Here is a 17,163-nt window from a genome sequence, read left to right on the forward strand (position 1 = left end):
GATCTAGTACAGAGAGCTGAAAAACGGAGTTGGATCTGGTCCAAGGAAGGGGAATATGGACAGTGGTTTGCAGCATGAGATCTTTAACCACACCAGAGGCTCATCAGGTCTCACTCCTCTGTCCCTTTCACACATTGCCATTCACGTGTGAGCCCAAGCAGCTGCTGCTTCAACAGTTATTAAAAATAAATGTCATGGAAGCACAAGAAGACCTGCAGAGATCAGGATGCCATTGTGCTAGGTGCTATATGAATAAATAGCAAGAGTCCCTGTCCCAGCCACCTTCCAGGCTAAATAGACGAGGTCGAGAAAGGAAGTAAATTATTCCCCTTCAACCATTGGGAAATGGAGGCACAAAGCAATCAAGTGACATGCCCAAGGTCACACAAGGAACTGATCGCACAGCTGGGAACTGAACACAGCTCTCAGGAGCCCTAATTCAGTATCTCAATCTCAAGACCATCCTTCCACCTTAGGATGACAGTGAAGGCACTGACAGTAAACCCCTATGCCAAGTAGCGTTACTGCTCAGGAGTTGTGTGGCAACAACAGGTGCCAGTTCGCCAGCAACCCAAGTGAGCACTCTGGTCCACATTTTGCAACCCAGGTGGCTTTGTGAGGTAGCTGGAGTGTCTAATTTAGGGTGGCACTCAACATGCACAAACATTTTCATGCCTGACCAGAGGAAATTCTAGCACTCATAACACTTGTGTATTGGTTTGGTTGACTAGGAACTAGGTCTCTTCTAGATATGAGTATTAAAGCCCAGCAGCAATAAAAACCTGATGCTCAGCACCTTTGCTTTCACTCTGTAGTTTTCAGGAAGAGGATTGTTATGGGTAACAATTCTGGATTCCCAGGGGCCACACTTCCCAGCACTCGGGACTTAATCTAGAATGGGGTGCCCAAAGAAACCAACCAGAAACCTTAGCCCTGTAAAATGAGGAGAACACCACATGTAGTTCAGAGATCTGCAAACTGAGTTGTCAGCCTGAAAACCTGGTGCATGCATTTCCAAAAAGAGTGACTTATGAAGAAAGCATAAACTTGTGCTGTGGTTAAATCTAATATCTCTGATACTTATAGTTCACAGGCTTGGCTTGGCTGCTCCCAAATTAGCAAAACCTGGCCTTAAATACCATATAAAAAAAAAAGACACATAGTAAGCACTTTGCTTTTATTTATATCAATGATTTCAATGAGAATGACTCATGCTTCCTCCTTAACACTCCTCACCATGCATTATTTATAGCAAACCATATTAGAAAAGAGAGGGCGAAAGAGGGAACAGTGTGCAGAATATGGGCCATTGCAAATACAGATGTCCAAAAGCTCAGGTGATACTTGTCGGCATAAGCATAAGAAAAACTCCCTGCAACCGCAGGAGTGGTTTTGGGAACAAAGTACAGAACTTGGAATTAAAATTCAAAGGATACCAATCCAATTACACAATGTACATTTGAGAGCATGAAGTTTGTGTGTATGGGTTCTCATACACCTTTAAGAGTGTAACCCAGATATTTTTGTGCAATTTTAAAACCTAGAGGGTAAAATCCTGGCCCTGCTGAAGTCAATGGCAAAATTCCTATCGATTTCAGTCGGGCCAGAACTGCATATTTTCATTTAGTGCCTAGCAAATTTTTAAGGTAACTATGGCTGACAGAACCCTAGAACCTGGATGCAAGAGACACATATCGTTCGTATAGACCTCTCTGCAACGGAGTTTAGCATAAAAGAAAAAAGTTGTGCAAGTTGCCCTACAGGACTAGAACTCGGAGCACAGAAGCCTTTTAACCCACGTTACACAGGTTGCCAGGCCTAATGCAGTGTGTATAATGTCACACACACACACTTGTGCTGCTATTTGCTGTCTCCAGCTTGTCTCAAGAAGTGGACTTTGTGGCATTTCCCATTTACTTCATAGTAAAATAAATGCTCAGGGAGATACCACTGTTCTTTAAATAGCACTCTCAAAGGTGTGCAAACATGAGGGCACAGATATCAAGGGCCCATTCCTATAGGAACTCTGGTACCTAACTTTAGCACTTTATTTGTTCTGTTTCAGACCTTACTGGGCAAGTAATGGAAACAGATTGTGGGGCACGAGGAATAGCACCATTCATTCAATTTCTGATTCCCTTATAGGTCAAACAAGCAGGAGCTCTGCTGATCACACCTTTGTGTTTTATGAAGTCCTATAGAGAGAGATATTTATATCTGCAAATTTTTTTTTATTGAAGACAATTACATGCAAGCCACCCCAAAAAATACACAAAAAACAAACAAACCTTTCTACCTCACCACTCCTTTCTTATCAATACCGACAAAAAGGCCAACATAAAACTTTGGCAACTGTGGAAGTTAATACAAGGGTTGGCAGGAAAAAAAAAAAAAAAAACTTTAACTGTTTTTCTTTTTTTTTTTTTAGTACAACCATTGTTTAATAAGGTACCTGCTTTCTGCCATCAGGTGCTTTGTACATCTTTGTATCACCCTTAAATAGCTTATCCTCCCCGCCTGCCTCCGCCTCTTCCCCAGCAGTTTATCTTTGTATGTTGGAGAAACTGGTGTTTAGCTATATACGAGGAACAGATTACTTGATAAAACAGACCACAGGGTTATCAGTTGAACTGATATATACAGATAAACAGCAAATCTCCTATGCTAACATAGGTATGAATGCAATGCATCTTATATTTACCCTCAATAGATACATTTAAGCCAAACTTGCATTTTATCACTTGTTTTAAACAGAAATATTTTTCAGAAGTATAAATTTCACACACATTTGGTTAACCAAATGTGCCAAAACCCAACTACATTAGAAGGGGCAGTAAAAACTCAACTAAAATAGTGGGACAAATTATGGTTGAATAGCTTTAAAAAAAAATCAGTTAACATTATATTGAAAATGACATGGATTACACTACACTCCATCCACAATACAAAGGCTGGACCCAAAAGACAAGACAGTGAGCTTGAGTCTACAACCCTGCTCACAAAAATAGTTGTACTGAAGCCCATACTACTGATTCCTAGCCAGTCCTCAAATACCATGATAATGGGTACCTTAAAAATGCCCTAAGAGAGAGAACTACTATCCAGTCTGGATAAAGATGTTGAATGTTTCATAATTATTCTTAGCATAAAAGAACTGACTCCATTATTGAACTGAAACTGCTTCATATACAAAGGGAAACGTAGAAGTTCAAAAGTTGGAACATTTGTATAGAAGTATCCTATCCCTGTGGTGATCATTTGTATTTTTACCCATATAACATACTTTGTTTCCTCCTGTGTGTGTTTATATATGTAGACATACATCCCTCTTTATATTTGTTGTTTCAATTAGTTGTAAAACTATTGTACTTGGTGTCTGAGTTTATTTTACAACTGTTAACCTTTTCATAAATAAAAACAAATACATTTCTGACAAGAAAACAAGTCTTTCTTTTGTATTTCATCATCTAACTAAACTCAGACAGTTAAAAAGGAATCACTGGATCCTAAATGATTGCCTTAGTTAAAAAGGCCTAGGTTGGATTGTTTTCTCTCTAAAACAGAAAAACTTTTTAGTCAACTATAAAAAAAAAATACCATGCAGCGTCAACAATTTTGTCTGTATTTATTCAAAGTCAGTAACAAAAATAGTAGTTCTCTGCTAAAATAAAACTGCAATGTTCTGTCAGCACTCTTGTGTGCAAGTTCCCTATTACTCGGCTGTGTGGTTTATTCGAACTATGCGACACCTACCTGCAAAGCGTTTTAAAGCTCTTTTTTAAAAAACAAAACAAAACAAAAAAAAAAACACAAGTGCCCACAAGGCACTGGAGAACAGGTTAGTGAGGGAAAGCTTCAGATAATATACTCTTGCTTTCCCTAGTATTCTAATTTCTAGCTTTGTGGCTGCTGTGCAGGAGAAATAGTTGCATTGTTTTAAAAATGTAAGTTTGTCTGATTATAAGGATTTTTTTTAAAAGACCCTACACAGCTTCAAACTATTGCAGTGATGACTGAAAAACAAGTTGTTCAGTCTTACAATCAATGTGCATACACACTAGTAGGGTCTTTTGTGCTTTATTAGAAGAGAAGGAAATGTTGGAGGAGTTGGGACAGGCATTCAAAGCCAACCTTAGATCTTTTGACGGTGACTTGCATGCAAAGGTGAGGGAGTGACCAATGCCAAACGAAGAATTAAACCTACCATAAAGCACTTAGCTGCCTCACACCAGACCAGGAGAAAAAAATTGTAAGAAGAATGACACAATCCAGGACTACCCAGAATGAAAGAATGAATGGAATAGGCTAATTTACACAGGAAGTGAGCACTTACCAGACCCTTCATCCTAACACACAAAACCCTCTGCCATATCTGGAAGCAATTACATCCAGTTAACATGATCTGCCTGCCACTAAAATTAACTGCAAAATAGAAATATTTTTCACTTTTGGAACAGGAGATGCCATGGCCCCGTGTTTGGCTGCCGGGAAATATTTAGTAATTACTCATTTAAAGTCTCTCTTGAAGCTGTCAAGGGTGGGGTGGGGGGGAAGAAGAGTAGGAGTAAAATTGTTGCTAATTATGAACTAAAAGGAAAATGCAGATCACTTTACTATATACAAGGAACACATTATACACACACAGTGAACAGTGTAACTAATGGAGTGTGTATCAAACACACGCAGATAAGGTTGCTCATATAGTCAAAAGTTTAAGGTTTCCAAAGTTATTGTAGGGCATTCTGCCACATTTCCAAGCGAGGAGGAAAAATACATTTATGATATCACCCACGAAATACCACACAATCTCTGCAGCCCATTTTCCCATACAATCAATGAGTTGTCTTTCACCAAATATTAGTTTACTGTTCAAGTTAAGAGCTATAAATATGCAGTAAATCTTACTGACCTTTTCCTAAAGGCAATGAAACAAGAACACTTTGGAAAACAAAATGCCTTCCTAACTGGATGATATTTGGTTTAAAACCCAGGGCTCTGATTCTGAAGTCAGCAGAGCTCTGCACAGACACAGGGATTGCCCAGATGAAGCAACTGACAGGGATCATGAGCAAGCAAGCAAGCAAACAAACAAACAATTTTGGAAAGGTGAAAGGGCTGTCTAGGCATTTATAACATCCTCATCCATTAATGTGGAGTCATCTTTGTTGTACCTTCAGATTTTGGCTTAAACAAGGTAAAAGAAAAAATTAGTAAGAGCATAGCAAAAAAAAAAAAAAAACCACCAAAAATTATTTTTCCAATCAAAATATTTGTATTTACTCTACTGAGACACTTTATTGTAACAGTACCATTTAGAGACTAATTAGTCTCTACGAACTTTTTTGTTGAGAAAAAATTGACTACTTTGCTGGCAGCATTACATAGGTTATAGTCTCTCACACACACACCCAAGCATATCTGTATCTTAAAAGACAAAGGGATTTAATTTTGCAATGAAAGAACAATGGTATTTCTCTGGGAAAACTACAAAAACCTCCTACCAGGAATTGGGGAAATATTGCTGTTCCCGGCAAGATGAATTTTAGATTTCTGCTTTCAAGAGGCATCCATCTCCCACATCACTAAAGAAAGCAGAGAGCGATGCCTGATTGATTGAACAAAATAGTACACTTAAAAAGAACTCTTCCCTCTTCACGCTATGTTCTCTGTATGGAAATGGTTAAGTCTCTCCCCACACACACACTGAATAAATCAAAAGTTCAAGGCTGCAACATACCACAATGTATTCCCTCTTTACATATGACAAGAGCCAGAGAAAGCCTGAAATCCCAAGCATCCTGAACGGGGTCTCCGCTGGCGCTCACAGGTTACATGATCAGGGTCAGAGCTGTGGACCTTAACTGCAACATTCATTTCCTGAAGGGGGCAAGTTCTCTTACCCATAAAGCTAATAAGAACTTCCTCGCATGGCAAGCTCAAACTGACAGAGCTACTAGTCACTGACGACGCAGTAGGAGAATGCTGGTTTCTATTAACATGTTATGATGCCAGGTGCCACTAATAAGGTCCATCAGCAAGGAACAAGAGCCTGCTAAGTTGTCTTTCAAACTCTGGAAATAATCAGGGTCCGAGTTTAGGGGGCGGGGGAGATGAGAGGAAGGGGAATTGTTTTGATTCAGATTGCTGCAGAGTTTACCGACACGTATTGCTGATTGCTTAAAATAAAAAAAAATTACACAAACAGAAGAAAACCACAACTACTGTATCAGGCTACCAAATTAACACTAATAACATCTCACAAAGCACTTGGGATCTGATTTATCACATTTATTACTTAAATGGTATACTGCATCTGTTTCTCGCTGTGACATGTTGCACGGTGCCAGTGGATCTAACGGCATTAATATTACAATAGTCAGCTAATCCACTCAAAAGATAAATGGAGATGAGCCTGGCAAAGAGTGAGCAAAAAAGCAGCTATACTTCCCTATCCAGCTGCTTAAGATACGCTACACTCTTCCTGTCGCAGCTCCATAGTCAGAAAAAAAAAAAAAAAAATCAACAAGTTTAGTGGCATTAAAATTGCATGTACATTTGTAGCCAGTATTGTGATTTTTCCCCCTTACAAAAGCATTGTAGAGTATTATTAATTATTGTACTGTGGTGGCACCCAGGAACCCCATGATAGACCAGCGTCCCATGGTGCTGGGTGCAGTACAAACACAGAACAGACAGTCCCTGTCCCAAAGAGCTTCCAATCTATTTCATCATTAAACACATTGGGGTGAGTCTATCCCCGCCATGACTGCAAAACTCAATGAGTTGTACAAAAGGTAAGCTGGGCTACTGCGTATTGTTAGAAATACAGATTCACTGACTATTTATATATGTGATATCCCAAAACTTCTATAAAAATTTAAACTAAGGTTGCTTCACTCCAAATGACTTCCCCAAAATTCGCAGCATCTGTAGAAACTGCACCCCAAAATGAGCTTTGGCAAAGGGAGCATGCATATAAAAAGAAATAGGTTGTGCACTGTAGCTACATCTCCTGCACCATATTCTGGGATGCCAGAACGGATTTGGGATTCCACGCTACAACTGGACACAGATCACAGAGGAGGTGACCAGTCAATTGCCCTGGCACATTCCCACTCTCACTCATGGTACCACTGGCATTAAACAGTAGTTGCTAGTCAGTAAGTGATTTGAAGGGACAACAGGCCTTAAGTGCCTCAAGTCAGGTATCCAAAACCAGTGAATAATTTTGAAAATTTGGATTTAAGCATTTTACGTGGGGAATAGAACTCATGAATCCAGACTCTGCAGTGGTCTGTCCCAACCACTAAGTAACTCTGTCCCAGTCATGGAACCATTAATTTATATAGTTGGTGTAAAATATGGCACAGATTGCCATTCAGTCCTTGCTTGTTAAAGAGAACTGCCTTGCATCCAAGGATCTCCACATTATACAATGCTGTGCACAAAATACAGCCAAATTGTATATTAAAGTAGCTCTCAAGATCCCAGTCAGGATCAAGGAGCTGTTTCTTTGGGCACCAAATAAGCAAGCCCTGACCCTCTAAATATTTACACCAGAGTAGTCCCATTGAACCCAATGCAACTACTGATGGGTGTAAGGGTTAAGCACATTCTTAAGTGTTTGCAAAACTGTGGACACAGAGAGAGAAACAGTCCCTGAACTGAAAAGCATACAATCCAACAACAACATAGGATGGGTGGAAGAGAATACCTTACAAGTAATTAAGTTTATGGATCTTATCTTGCACCTGTAGTTTGTTCCACTGTTTAAAGAAATCCAATTTTAAATAAAATTAAAAACCACCGTAAGTATCAGCACGTTTAAATATTTTGACTTCATGATAGAAAAACTGACGTTCAATTTAGTATAATAGCTATTTTCAAAGTTCAGGAGTGATTTTTCCAATACAAAAAGGTTGTTGGAATATAGCTTTTTTCCTGCAATTAGAAGCTGCAATCAATACCAACATTAGATTAAGTTTGAACTTCACTGGACCTAGAAGGAAATCTTTTATTTAAAAAGAGAATAAAGTTGCAAACTCAATACACAATTAGTCAGAATCATAAGCTCAGTAAAGAAAATATGGACTTTAAAACAGCCTAGATGTTCTAGGCAAAAATTCAGCTGGGACTCCAAATCTTCAACAGATCATTGTGATGATTCTGCTTCCAAAAGGACATAATTAACTGTTCTTTATTAATAAATTATATTATAAAATGGCATCATAAGATGACAACTCTGTCAAGAAAGGAAAGATGGTTGTGTCACTATGCCACTAGATATGAACTAAATCCAGATATCCTGGGTCTCAAAGTATGTCTGACTCTCTGTATGACCTCAGACAAGTCACAATGTCAGTGCTTCGGTTTCCCTTGGGTAAAAGTGGAACTAACAATATTTCCTTTCTCCCACCCTCTCTCTGACGTGTTTAGACTGTAAGCTCCTCAGCATGGGGACCATCCCTTATTAGATGCTTGGATCTAGGCTGGGGCCTCAAAACACTATCATAGTACAGATACATAGTGACTAGCCAAAAGGAATTATATTTTTGCCCACTTTATCCACTTGCACATCCTTATACTAACAAAAAGTTGTAGGAAACACATAATTGAGAGGAAAAAATAAATCTATTTCAGCTGAACACTACAGATTGTGGGGACCTATTGATTCCTTGATATGTTCTTGATAATACTATGGTAAACCAGTGGCACTTCTACTGTGGTTTTGACACAACTATGGTCTACTGTAGGCATCTGCATCCTTCAAAAAAAAAAAAAAATAGTTCTACCCACACAGAAGTTATTGTTTCCAAATGTAATTGTCCCAGCCTTGCATATTCAATTGTTTCCTTCACTGCCTTAAAGACCATCAGTCTTGGCTCACAAACATAGCATGGGCAAATGGAAATATTCAGTACCCAAGTCAGTGCAGACGACCTCTCTATGTTTGAGCTGAGGTTCTGTATACCCAATCTGCAGAAAGGGTGGGAAGAAACCAAAGAAGCCATTGACATTTAGTTGTAGCTTACATCTGGGCTAAAAATGAACCTGCTGGTACGTCACAAAGTTCACTTCAAGTTTAAAACATAAAAAATGTACAGCTGCTGCAAAGCAGCTTGGCAACTAAACAACCACACTGCAGCAACTTCAGCATGGCCAAGACATTCTAAACATTTTTATCAAGGCTCAGATTGGTCATCCTAGAAAAGAGACGACTGAAGGGGGATACGATGGAGGTCTATAAAATCATTAATGGTGTGGAGAAAGTGAAGAGGGAAGTGATACAGCCCCTTCACATAACACAAGAAGTAGGCATCACCCAATGAAATGAATAGGCTGCAGGTTTAAAAACAAACGAAGCCAAGTCTTTCTTTATACAACCGCAGTCAACCTGTGGAACTTGTTGCCGGGGATAATGTGAAGGTCAAAAGTGTAACTGGGTTCAAAAAACAATTAGATACATTCATGGAGCACAGGCCCATCAATGGCTATTAGCCAAGATGGTCAGGGATGCAACCCCAAGCTGTGTGTCCCCCCAAGACTCCAATTGCCAGAAGCTAGAAGCCTGGAAGACAAGGAATGGATCCCTCAATTGCCTGGTTCCGTTTATTCCCTCTGAACCATCTGGCCACTGTTGGAAGATAAGATACTGGGCTAAATGGACCATAGGTCTGACCCAGTGTGGCCGTTCTTATCAGTTTAAAAGTTGACTTACATGGATTCAGCTTGCATTGGTAAATTCGCTGACAAGCGAAAGACACACAAACCAAGTTTGAATCAAGTTAAAAGTGTCCACACAGGGTTTGGCATTGGTTAAACTCAATCTGTTTAAAAAAATACACTTAAACTAGTGCAAAATTTGTGAATAGGTCAGAACTATGACCTTATTACAGTATAAAAAAATATTGAAGCGCATTATAAGTAGCAAATCATTTAAACAAAAGTTACATTTGCAGCTACAGAAACAAGTACATCTCATGATGCAGAAACCTGGCTTAAAATGTTTGTCCTCTCATTCAAAACATTTAGTCATTCACAATGAGTCTCCTAATCATGGGTGTGACTTACGGAGGTTCTAACCTCCCAATGAGACTCAGCAACGATGGAAGATTATTGATCAACAATGGGAACTCTAGAGCCGATTCAGCATTGAAGTTCTCAATTTAATCTCTGCCAAGCTGACCTCTCAGAGAGAGTTTCTAAAATAGTTTCTGTGGTACGTGCAGGAGCATCAATTGTTATTCTTTGTACTTTAGAAAGGAGAAAGGAAGACATTTAAGAACATGGCAGATAGCCATGTTCAAATTCTCTCCAGCCATGCACTGCAGCTGCTTTTCAATGACATTTAGTCTGCATCACTTTATAGTAAGCACATCAGCCCAGATCCTTAAGTGGTGTAAGTCAGTATAGCCCTAGCTCCAATTTACACCAGCTCAGGCCCTGGCCCAATATGTATTAAAAAAACAAACCAAAAAAAAAAAACAACACACACACACACACACACAAACTCTAATGGATTTTATTCATGTTCTAGAATGACAGTGCAGGAAGTTGCTTTTTACATACCATCAGAGTAAACAAAAAGGAAATCTGTTTTGCCAATGGGGATTGCTGGCATGCTACTATCACCTATTTGTTTAAATAGAGCTGGCATAACAATGTGCACACAGTCACAAACTACACTAAGATGCCATCTGAAGAGTCGGACAAGCCCATGTGAGGGTGGAAATCCCAGAGTTAATGCTGCCAGGCTGTATTTAAAATGTAACAAGCTGAGCAGGCAATTGATGTTCTGAGGCTCTTCATGAGCTAAAGATAATCCTCAATCATTTATGGATGGCACAACAAGAGTTCAGAGCAGAGTGGTTTTTCTACAACACACACAGGTGAGGAAACGAACAGCCAGAGTCTCGTGTGTATGTTATGTACATTAAAACTAATTAAATGTGTTGGTTCGTTCAAATACTGGAAGACGCTCAATCTGAATACTTCAGAGAGGCTCCTAGAAATTCTAGCATCATCCATGATTTGAATTCTACTAACAGGAGGTCAGATTGTCATGTACTTTTGTCACCCTCACAGAACAGAGGGGCCGCAACATGGCGCTCACACACACACAGAAATGCTGACATGTCAGTAGAAATATACGAATATCTGCACGAGGATTGAGCAGCCCTTCGCAAGCCTGTTCATTCAGTTCCTACTCCTGTGATATTAGCACATCCAAATGCAGGAACAAGTTAGGGTTCCTGCTCTTACAGCTTAAGACAGTAAAATCAGAGCCCTGACCCCACAAGCTGATGCTCACTTGCAGACCTTACACCCACAACGAGCCCTACCAGCCAACAGAGGACTGTGCAAGTACAGGGGTCCTTCTGTCTGTGCAAATCAGCCTGCATGATCGGCTCCAACAGACCCATTAAAGGTTGTATTCTGATCTCCTTTACAGTAGGTGTAAACCTAGAGAAATGCTACTGACAATGTAAAAAAAAAAACAAAAACAAAAAACAAAAAAAAACCAACCAACCAACCCACGGAGTCCGGTGGCACCTTAAAGACCAACAGATTTATTTAGGCATAAGCTTTCATGGGTAAAAACCATTTCTTCAGATACCCACGAAAGCTTATGCCTAAATAAATCCATTAGTCTTTAAGGTGCAACCAGACTCCTTGTTGTTTTTGTGGATACAGATTACCACAGCTACCCGCTGATATTTGGCACTGACAGTATAGTTACTCTGGACGTTCTCTTGGTTCAAACTCTGATCACTATGACACCAAAGTTATCATCTGACACTTGTTTGAGAAGCAAGAAGGTAAGTATTTCATATGCAGTCACTCAATGGGGAGTAGCGTCATGAGATTGTTAATTTTACACTCTATATCAATCCGGCAGGCAGAGAGAAAACTCCCAGAGTCCCTGGAGCACGATGTGAGAATCCAACATGCCTCAACCCAATGTTAAAAAAAAAAAACCACCCCACAATTACAGCACATACCTAGCCCTGGCATCTGAATGCATGTTAGGACATGGAGCAAGAAAAGGACAGACTGCTGCCTGAGCTGAGTGCCATTCTCTTTTCAACCCAAAGAAGGAAGTGCACATCTTATGGAACAGGTAAGAAGATACAGATTCTTTGATATTTGGGTTGTGGGCTCAAATCTGGCCGGGTAGTGACCATAACTCATTATCTTGGTTAAGTAAAGTTGGTGTGGCTCAGAGTAGTTCTCCACAGAAAAGGGTCTCCATCATAATCCTCTCCCCAGACACCTCCCCACCCATTTCGTTTGCAACTTGTTAATGCTTTACCCAGTTGAGAACGCAGTAAATTCACACATGTGCAGAGGGCCAGCAAGAGGTCTATGCACCACTAAGGTCCCACTTCTTGATGTCTTGAGCAGAAACTGAAGAGTGATGCATAGGCTTCATGAGAGCCCTACGCACAGGAGTGAATTACCCCAGATGGAATTCACTTTCCTCTACTGGGGTCAAACCAGCCAGCACTAAATTCAACTAAACAAAAATATAAAACAAGCTGATTGTGACACGAACCATCAAATGTCAGGAAAGATGTGCTGCCACATCAAGACTAAATGAGGACAGAGGACTTACCTGTGTTGTTCCACCGTCTCATTGTCTGGCAGTTCTGCCCCACAAACACTGCACTGTTCACCGATGGCTCGGTTTTCAGTTTTCATGCCAGCTGCCAATTCACCCAGCTTACTGAATAGCTCCCTTTGAATAAAGCCTTGAGGCAGAAGCCCCCCATAAGCGCTGAAGTCCATGGACACGGCAAGAGCTGGCTGCATGTGAAGAGCTGATGTCATGGAGGATGGCATGCTGAGCATCGAGTCAGTTTTGTGATTTGGTAGCACTGAATATATACTCAGGTGTTTCTCACTTTGAGAAATCGAGTGCTCCGGTCCGACTGACACTCCTTGGCCCAACTCGAGGGGCTGCTCTGGATTCTCATCCCGGGCATAATGAAGTTCACGGGCACTTGTGATAACACTGCTACGCGTGGGAGTACCAGGGCCTTCCTTGCTTTTGTCATCTGACTTGTCCCCTCCAGAAGTGCTGGACTCTGCCGTCCGTGGGCTTTCATGGCTAGACGCCTCCTCCACTTGCATCACTTCTGTTTTTACTTCAGAGAGACTGGGGTGGCGGCTGCTCGTGGAGTGCAAGTCCTCGGAGGCGTTCTGCTGTAGAGACCCTTGCAATAACGACTGCCCAATGGTCATCAAACTATCCACAGCAGCCTTCGTGGGGCTCATCGCAGAGAGTCCAAATGAAGTCGAGACAGATGGGCTCTGTTCCACCATTGCCCCCGTTAAACTCTGACTGGCCATGTTGCCATAACTACTCTCTTCACTGGAATGCTTGGAGATGAATAGGTTTTTGATGTACCTAGATTTCCTATCCTCCTCCTCTTCAGTGCCACCATCCGTCATGTTGACTTCTGTATCATTTTCATCAGAAGCCTGAATGGTCTCCAGGATCTTCAGACACTGTTCTTCCAGATATTCTATTTCTAGGATCTCGGCTGCGTAAAGAAGATCATCCAAGTCTTCAACTTTAGCCTGGAGGGTGGCCGTGTAAGCGTATTCCAGTATCTGCTGAAAAGTCTTTGGTGAAAGAAAGTCCAGGGTATAATGCTGACTGTTGCGGTGGAACAGGATTTCAAACATTTTACTAGTGCAAGCCAACACTGTCCTGTGAGCATGGAACTCCTGATTGTCCACCATGATGACCACATCGCACAGAGTCCCTGCAAGGCGCATTTGGTTGGCTTTCTGCAGGAGCCCCGTGGGGTGGCTGGGGTTCTGGAGCTGTATCAGACCCATTTTAGTCAAATCCATAGTGCACCTGAGATTTAGTCATTAGGGTGTCTTTCTCTGCTCAATCTGGGACTAGCTTTAGGTGCCGGTTGTCTGTGAAAACAAAACAGAGAAGGGAGAAGTGGGGGAATAAAGGGGGAAAAGAAGTTTTAGTTTAGGATTCTGGTAGCAAGTTGAATACAAAGTTTCTACTACTAAGTTTTGAAGCCTGGAAACTGTGGCAGTAAAAGCTCCAAAAACATCACAAACCAACTTCCCTTTACAAGCGCTGAAAGGCACTGAGGGGACATGGAGAGGGTTGCTGGGTTCCAAGCTGCAGCACTCCTTGGCCTTGCACAGGCAAGCTTACCTGGTCGATAAACCGGGTCACCTTCCAGTACCTTTGTGGCATACAGACAATGAAACCCGAGGAAATAGGGGGGACCTCTTGTTGTTGGAAGCTGAAGGAGGGAGTGTCCAGGCATCTCCCCAGCTCCCCAAAGAAATCAGTCACCCTCCTTAAACCCGCAAACCTTGTTGTGCCTGGTACAATCCCCACTGCCTGTGAGCCCCAACCCCCCAACAAAGAGAGTCCTGCCCACACCTGGTACCCGCAGGGCCTCTCCCCTAAATACACTCACACACCCTCACACAAGGGCCCACCCCGCTGCCCCTTCATGCCCCCAGGAACGGGGCGGAGGGGGATCTGTGCTCCTCTAAGCCCCACCCCGCTGCCCCCTCGTGCCCCCCGGGAAAGGGGGGGAATCTGTGCTCCTCTGAGCCCCACCCCGCTGCCCCCTCGTGCCCCCCGGGAAAGGGGGGGTCTGTGCCCTGGGGACTCGCTTCCTCTCACAGCCTAGCGGCTCGCCCCCTTCCCCGCACGCTTGGTGCCCGGCCACCCAGGGGCGTGAAGCAGGAGGGGTCCCGCTGGGCGGACGCTCCGCTTCGCCCCTGGACCCCGGGCCGACCGCAGAGCTGCGAGCAGGGACGGGGGAGCTGCTCGAGGGGGACCCCGAGGAACCCCTCAGATCGGCCCCCTCCTGGAGCCACACACCCCCCCACTCGGCTCCCCTCCTCCATGTCTGACCCCCTCAACCCAGCTCCGGAGACACCCCCAGGCTCAGCCTTCGGGCGAGACCCCCAAACCCTCCAAAAGGGGACTCCAAGCCCCGGCTCCCGCCCGTGATCCCTGCCCCAAACCCAGCCTCGGGGGGCTCCGAGCCTGGGGCCCCAGCTGCCCCCCACACCTCGGCGAGGGCAGGAACATGGTGGATCGGGGAAGGGATGGGAAAGCAGTCAAGCTTCGCCCCCAACCCGGCGCTACGGCTGGGGCTTCAGCATCAGCATCAGAGCCGCCGCTGTCCGCCCTTCCATAGCCCTGGGGAGAGGCACCTCGCCGAGAACAAAGCTTTCAGGGGCGAGCTGGAAGGGTTAATGAGTGAACTATTAAAATCCTTTATCAGCTCCGCACTGGGGCTGCTCAGACCAAGTTTCAGCAGCGTGTCTTCGTCCTCCCCCCTCTCCCGCCGCAAGCACCCCCAGAGAACACCTACCCCCTCCGGGACCCACACATCCACCAACACAAATCACGCGGAAACCAGCCGCATCTGTTTTAGTTATTGGGCAGAGGAGAGAGCCCAGCTCCACACTTTGGAGCCAATGAAAATCACAGCTTCTATCGCACAAGATAATCACCAGTCCCCCCCCGCCCCTGCTCGGGTCGCTTTCAACAAACTTCAGCCACCACCATCGAATAAATAAATAAAATAACCCGACGGCGTTTGAAATCCTCCCTCACTCCGAACCCACCGCCTGCGCTGAATGGTCAAACCGCGGAACAAGCGCCAACTTCCTCGCGCAGAGGAAGAAAGGGGAACATTGGAAGATGGGATGCAAAATACTGTAATTCTCGCAATAGCTGCTTCCACACTCACGACTCTCGGGGAACTGGGGGGGGGGGTATTTGTCTCAGCTAAACAGCACTTGACCAGAAATAATCCAGATCAAACGCAGAGCGGCCTGAATTACATGCAGCAACACCACCATGGACCGAGCCGGTCCGTGGAGCTGTCACGCAGGCCCGGGGAGCAAAGCAAGCTCGATTGTGGGGTGTAACACTCCGGCTTGGCTCTTTATCCTGCTCGCTCCCAACTTGGCCAGCGACCGCCAGGGATAGAGATTTGCACCCGGCGAAGGAAGTTTTGAGCTGGACAATTAAAAGACAGACCCCGCTGTATTTACAAGGCATAACATATTCATCAGGTGCAAAGGTTGGAAGTAACCCAGCCGGGGGGATTTTTTATTTTTAGACTGCACAAAGGCGTTTTCCTTACAACACCGGGCACCAAACATTTTCTGTTTGAAATTGCATCTTTCCAAGCAAACGAGGCTGAAGAGACAGAAAAGCAAAGTGCCGGCTCGATCCCAACCTTCCCGACACACTATTTGCAAAACTAAAATAATAATAAAAAAGAGGCAAATCGCTTCCCCAACCCTCCCGTTAACCCTCCCCAGCCCTGAAACGAGCTTTTTCGCTCTGAAACCATCACAGGGCTCCACCTCCCCACGCACCGAATAAATAAGGAGGGAAGTCACATTTTTCTCCTGCGAACCCTTCAGAATACATATGAGCCAGAACATCACAACAATTGCTTCTCATCTTCCTGCCAGCTCCCCCCGCAACCCAAAGCGTCCCCAGTCCTCCCTCCTCCCTTGCAAGCACCCCACTCCCTCAGTGTCCAGTTAACCATCACCCGCCCAATTTCCCCCAGGGAGAGCCGCCTAGGTGCAGAAATGACAGGCGAGACAATTTATCTCCTTGCATCCCTCTCCCCGTGCATCCATGCATGAGCAAACACAACCCCCCTCCCCGCGCCACCTCCTCTCCAGAGCTCCCAGCAAGTTCCTACAACCACCCCCGGGCACTCACTGTCTAGTGCATGGCAGGAGGCTCCCGGCAGCCGGGCGGGCTTGGCGGTGGAACTGTTGCTTGTTATTAAAGCAGCAGCATAATCCGGCAGTTCGCAGTACCCGCTCTCATCCTCTCCAACTCCTCTCTGCTTTAAGGTTAGCAAATCAACACCGCGCTGACTGACGTGCCGGCTTGCGCCCCGCGTCAGGGCCGCTCCCACCCCAGCGAAGCCCGGCCCGGGCACCATCTTTACTGCTGGCACGGGGCTTGTGCCCACACCGTCGTCCCACACCCTGCTCCCGCCCCCCACCCATAGGCGCAGAGCCTGCCCTCCGCAGGCACCCACCTCGGAGCCCAGCTGATCTTTGCCTGCTCCCCTAACTGCTGAGGTCTCTGCTGGGAGCCTCCACCCTGCCAGGGGGGCTGGGGGA

At 44.1% G+C, this 17,163-nt stretch overlaps 1 protein-coding gene across 3 annotated transcripts in view; it reads right to left on the bottom strand.

The window, feature by feature from the left end:
• The window catches only part of ZBTB16 (zinc finger and BTB domain containing 16), a 177,171-nt gene extending 160,258 nt beyond the window's left edge, over nt 1-16,913 (bottom strand). The window contains exons 1-2 of one of the 3 annotated variants that reach the window (XM_032796119.2): nt 16,751-16,913; nt 12,617-13,935 (exon numbers count right to left, since the gene is read on the bottom strand). In XM_032796119.2, coding sequence (XP_032652010.1) covers nt 12,617-13,863 — 1,247 coding nt within the window. In that variant the 5' untranslated portion in view covers nt 13,864-13,935; nt 16,751-16,913. Of the gene's footprint in view, nt 1-12,616; nt 13,936-15,374; nt 15,527-16,750 lie in introns of those variants that run through there. The other 2 variants (XM_032796120.2, XM_075073466.1) reach the window with 2 other exon arrangements.
• Nucleotides 16,914-17,163: the final 250 nt, after the last annotated feature.

The sequence above is a fragment of the Chelonoidis abingdonii genome, chromosome 18 (assembly GCF_003597395.2).
Source record: "Chelonoidis abingdonii isolate Lonesome George chromosome 18, CheloAbing_2.0, whole genome shotgun sequence".
NCBI lineage: Eukaryota > Metazoa > Chordata > Testudines > Testudinidae > Chelonoidis > Chelonoidis abingdonii.